At 42.7% G+C, this 5,362-nt stretch overlaps 1 protein-coding gene across 2 annotated transcripts; it reads left to right on the top strand.

Annotated features, from left to right (window-relative positions):
• Positions 1 to 1,120: 1,120 nt before the first annotated feature.
• On the top strand, positions 1,121 to 4,902 carry LOC119341625 (nucleotide-sugar uncharacterized transporter 2-like). 2 transcript variants are annotated; one of them, XM_037613495.1, is made up of 7 exons: positions 1,121 to 1,424; positions 2,693 to 2,844; positions 2,962 to 3,170; positions 3,277 to 3,370; positions 3,460 to 3,626; positions 3,705 to 3,875; positions 4,367 to 4,902. In XM_037613495.1, exons 1-7 carry the CDS (start codon positions 1,346 to 1,348, stop codon positions 4,647 to 4,649), a joined length of 1,155 nt encoding a protein of 384 aa, XP_037469392.1. In that variant the 5' UTR covers positions 1,121 to 1,345; the 3' UTR covers positions 4,650 to 4,902. The 2 variants fall into 2 exon arrangements, with proteins under 2 accessions (XP_037469392.1, XP_037469393.1); XM_037613496.1 differs by having other exon boundaries at positions 3,705 to 3,880; positions 4,367 to 4,475.
• Positions 4,903 to 5,362: the final 460 nt, after the last annotated feature.

Raw genomic sequence — 5,362 nt, 5'->3', positions numbered from 1 at the left:
CTCTCTCTGATCCTGATGTGGGAATGGTGGAATGTGCGTAACAAGGCGAACGCAGGAGAGAAAATCAAGTCTGCGGAGGAGGTATGCTTCTTTATCAGGAAGCTCTATGGTGAATTTTGCGTTGCAGACGAGCGACCGCCAGCATAGGTAACACCACCCGAAACTAAAATCTGGTGCAGGCCAAGTGAGGGCTTCGTCAAAATAAATTTCGATGCTGCTTTCTACATGGATCAGGGGAATGGAGCCTGGGGCTGTGTTGCTCGCTCGGCCCAGGGGGAGTTCATTGTGCGTGTGCAGGCAAACTGGAGCATCTGTCCTCCCCCCTGCTTGCTGAAGCTACTGCATGTACGAAGGCCATTGAGGCAGCAAGTGAGATGGGCGTCAACAATTTTCGAATCAGACTCGTTGCAGCTTGTCAATGGCCTGAACTCTGGCGACTATGACCTGTCAAACATCGGTGTCCTGATAAGAGAAGCACGCAGCTTGTGCCATGCGTCCTTTGATGTCTTCAGTTTCCGTTTTGCTAAACGTGATTGTAATAGGGTAGCCCATGAATTAGCAGACTTTGCCTACAAGGCGGGTGTGCCCTGCGCCTGGTGGAAGGACCATGCCCCAGGTTTTGTATTTGATTTGGTCGCCAGCGAGTCTGCTGTGCGTGTTTAAGTTATGGAAAAGTGGTTTCCAGCTCAAAAAAAAAAAGAGACAACAACGCAAGCTATGCGAGAGGTCACCCAACAACGTGAGAGGCGACTGTCAGATGACGCGTAGCATGTGCCAGCGCCAACAACTAACTTAGGAAATCTAAGGATTCTAATCCTCCTTCTATCAAAATGCTTTGAATCAGTGCCTATTTTCTAGTCGGTGTGTTTTCATAAAATTAATCTACTTTTTTAACATAATACTGTAATAAATACTCCCACCATTTCGAAATAGATGACTCAACTTTGTACTAACTTTAATATATAATGGTCTACTCGTAAAAAATAAATAGTACCCATAATGGCCATTTTAACCTTTTCTATTTGCGGGGGGGCATAACACGTGCAGCCGGAGCCAAAAAATCCGAGTAATAATAAATCCCCTCGTTAAACTGACTGCTATCTTACCATCTGCGTAAAAGAAGACCTCGTGAAACTACCGTCGCTTTCCCAGGTTCCACATCTCGTGAACTCGCCTGCCGGCCATCCCCGCACACCTTTGCCGTCGCCACCTGCTGCTCCCATCCCTCTGCAGCTTGGAACAGCCCAGGCCTGCGCCGCGCTCCTCCGGAGCCGGACGAATCGAGCCGCTGCGTCGGTTAGAGCCGCCGGGCCGTGGGAGCCTGCCGGCTGATGCGGCGGCGGCAATGGGACTATGGGAGTTCATCCTGCGCGGCGGCGGCCAGCGGTTCATCAAGCGCAAGGGCAGCGACGCCGGCGAGGCTGGTCAGTGCCCCCTACTCCGGCCTTCTTTTCTGCTCTAGCTCTCTCGTTGTTCGCTGTGCGCATTTTGGGGAGGTGAGATCAGAGATGGAAGGTTGTTAGCAGCAATGTGGTTTCTTGGGTTACTTCAAGTCCACTACTCTTTCGAGCAGTTATAAAGATTTGAGTTTTTAGTCCGTGCAGGCAGTCCGTGTTGTTCTGCATCTTTACAGCCAGTCTATTTTTGGAGCTTCTTCATTGGTATAAATGGCATGAAAATTGCATCTTTTCCACATTGAATTGCTTGTACATGTGGCAAAACTGCTTTCTTCAAAATTGTATTGCCCTAGTTTGTTAAGCTTGCTGAGGTTGTACCAGCGAATCCTGCAAAGTACAAACAATATAGCAAACCGGCCATTTCCAGTTGGTTATTCTCATTTTGGCAGCCAGCAAACTGGCTATTTTCCGGTTATCTGCTCACCAGGTGCTGATTTAGTTTTTAAATAGGAAATGTACAAACAAAATTAACCAATGCAGACTTCATTAGACTCTAACAGGCTCTTCAGTTCGTGTGGGTATGATGTGGATAGGACGAAGCAACAGCATGCTTACGGCCTTAGGCCCACTTGTGGGTCTGTTCATTCTCTTGCTCTTGTGGGATAAATTGCAATATTTGTTCCTACTCCCTGATCCCCAAATCAGTGAGTATGCTTCTGTGCACCCTCTCTCATGAAGTGATGGGACTGTTCCCAGCGACTGCAAATCGATAGCAGCCTTGGCATGTGAGTTGTGGTGATTTATGCGTTGAATGGTGCTTTCGTCTTGTGGGTGTTTAGATACCATGGCAAGGACACTAGCTTAGTATGATTGTGCACACTTTTGTTTAACTCTTTTTTTGTGTTATTCTAGTTATGTATAATGCACAGAGCAAATCAGTTAGTTCAGCTCCTTTCTGAACTTTGAGTTTGGTCAGCTCTTCATTGGCCACCCGTAGAAAAAGTTGAATTCTTTGTTGGCATGAAGAGTGTTGAACCTGAAAAGTAAAGTTCAGTTCTGCGCATTATCTACTGAAAGAAGTCATTCTTAGTGGAGGCAAACTAACTGTGATGCCACTTGCCATGTTTGATATTGCTATTTCCCCTATTGCCCTAGTTGTCATGATTTTATTTTTAGTGAAAAAACTGCATTTTAAAGTATGCTTTAGTGGCATTAAATAAATGGTCGTATGCATCACTTTGTGATTGACCAAAACTGAGCTTTCCACTATTGGTTGCACTTTTATGGCCTCCCAGGCCGGGCAATGGAGGAGCTGAGAGGTTCTCTCTACAATGAATTTCATACTTCGGAAGGGGCTAAGCGACAGCAGCAGAGGTTTTGTGGCCCGGGTGTCGCGCTAACATTCAACTTTGTGGTTTCTGTTTGGATCATCATGGCAAACAAAATGGTGCGTGTTGTATTTTCACTTTTCTTACACTTCATGTTATCTCTTATTTAGTTTTCTTTCAGTTATTTTCTGCTAGTCTTTGCATTTAGTTTTTAGATGACATGTTTTATTTTGCAGGTGATGGGTAGCATTGGGTTTAACTTCCCAGTTGCACTGTCTCTAATTCATTACATAGCTGCCTGGGTCCTCATGGCTGTCCTGAGGGCATTATACTTGATGCCCATCGCTCCTCCTTCGAAACCCACTCCTTTCTCCTCATTATTCGCTTTGGGTGCTGTGATGTCTTTTTCCACCGGACTTGCTAATATCAGCTTAAAGCATAATAGGTGAGATCAATAATGAAGTCTCCCTGTTCAACAAATGCAAAAATTCTACCTAATGTTGTGGCCAACCTGGTTTTTTCATAGTGTGCTCACTGTTCTCTATCTTCAGTGTAGGGTTTTATCAAATGGCTAAGATAGCTGTAACTCCAACCATAGTTGCAGCAGAATTTATTCTTCTCAAGAAAGGTGTTTCCTTTCGAAAGGTAAATTTGTCAGAAAATTAAGCTTCATATAGTGTGCAATTGTTTAGTTGATCTAATTGGTAAGAATAATATATATTTTTGTATTACAGGTTATCACACTAGTTATAGTGTCATTTGGTGTGGCTGTAGCAACCGTTACTGATTTGGAGTTCAACTTTTTTGGTGCTTGTGTAGCAGTAGCTTGGATCATTCCTAGTGCTATAAACAAGATCCTGTGGTCAAATCTGCAACAGAGTGGAAACTGGACTGCTCTTGCGTAAGTTGTGATTTATGTCTCTTCTGAGACAGGCTCATAGTTCATATATTTTCTCCTAACATTCAGGTTATTGATCAGGTTGATGTGGAAGACAACCCCAATTACGATATTTTTCTTTCTTGTCCTGATGCCTTTGATGGATCCTCCGGGATTGTTGTATTTCAACTGGAATTTCAAGAACAGCTGTGCAGTTATGATATCTGCTTTGCTTGGTTTTCTTCTTCAGTGGTCGGGTGCTTTGGCACTTGGGTGAGGCACGCTGTTTCTAGCTTTCTCTTGCATGATTGTCCTTCTATTCTGTCAATGTGCATGTATTCCTGAAACAAAAGCATCTATTTATGTGTCCAAGTTTGTTACTCGCTCTGTAAAGAAATATAAGACTTTTTAGATCACTACTTATGAGATGACTCAAACAATGATATGCACTGCCTTTAGTTCTTCTACACTTCTACTTGCACCTATAATTTCTGTCTGAAAACAACAGGACTGTTGCTGGTATGCACTATCTTGAGAATAAGATAACTTTTTCACCAAATGCTGATAAATGACGAGATCGACTTTCCAACCGACAATAGGAAGCCTGCCCACTATCCATTGCCTTGTTCCTCCTGAAAGAATAGCATTGACATGTCTTGTGTATTCATGCTTCGTATTCATGCATTCTTTCTATTCCGTCATTACCTCTCTTTGTGGAACCTGTGAAAGTTGCTGATCTTTGCGCTGGCTTTTGCATGATGCAGTGCAACCTCGGCTCTATCTCATGTTGTGCTAGGCCAATTCAAGACTATCGTCATAATGCTCTCTGGGTTTCTGTTATTTAAATCTGATCCTGGACTCACCAGTCTTTATGGAGCTGTCATTGCACTAGGAGGCATGTCAGTCTACACTTACCTAGGGCTAAAAGAGTCAACCACCGGTGGTAAGAGAATTCCATCAGCATCTAGGCAGAGTTCTCTCTCACTGAAGTCCAAGGTTATAATAGACGAAGAAAAGCCAGAAACAAGACCTGTGGACTCTGTCTAAGTTGAAGAATTGCCATTTGGACTGCATTTGTTGAGTTCCATGCACCAACTTCTCGTGAGCATAACCTTATTGAGGAAAGGCGGTCAATTTGTATGCAAGTAGCATTCTTAAGAGCATGCTCTCTTTTCCCCTCTTATCTTCCTAGAATGCTATGATTCTGTATTAGGAAATTTTAGTAAGCTGTTGTTCTCTGTTCACCATACTCTTAACATAGAAATAGCTGCCATTCTCTAGTGTTGCCAATTTTGATCAACAGGTGTATTTTTTAGTTGTGCCATTTACCTTGTGGATTTTTGCAATTTCAGGAAACATATAATATGCTGCTAACAGTAGTTCTTGTTGGACTTCTTGTAGGTTTTACACTAACTATTGTTCTTGCATACTCCCTCCGTTTTTATTTACTCTGCATATTAGATTTGACTGAAGTCAATCTTCGTAAAGTTTGACCATGTTTATAGAAAAAAGAATAAACATTTACCGTAACAAATCTATATCATGTGAAAGTACATTCAATAATGAATCAAATGGTATTGGTTTGTTATATATGTTAATAATTCTTGTCCATAAACTTTGTCAAAGTTTACAAAGGTTGACTTTGACCAAAGCTAATATGCGGAGTAAATAAAAACAGAGGGAGTATATGCCAGCAGTTGTTATGCTGTACTTTTACACACCAAATTGTTGGTGCTTGCAGTGTTGCTCTTTGTGTGTGT

This window comes from Triticum dicoccoides, chromosome 7B, assembly GCF_002162155.2.
Source record: "Triticum dicoccoides isolate Atlit2015 ecotype Zavitan chromosome 7B, WEW_v2.0, whole genome shotgun sequence".
NCBI lineage: Eukaryota > Viridiplantae > Streptophyta > Magnoliopsida > Poales > Poaceae > Triticum > Triticum dicoccoides.
This window is presented reverse-complemented; position numbering and strand designations above follow the sequence as displayed.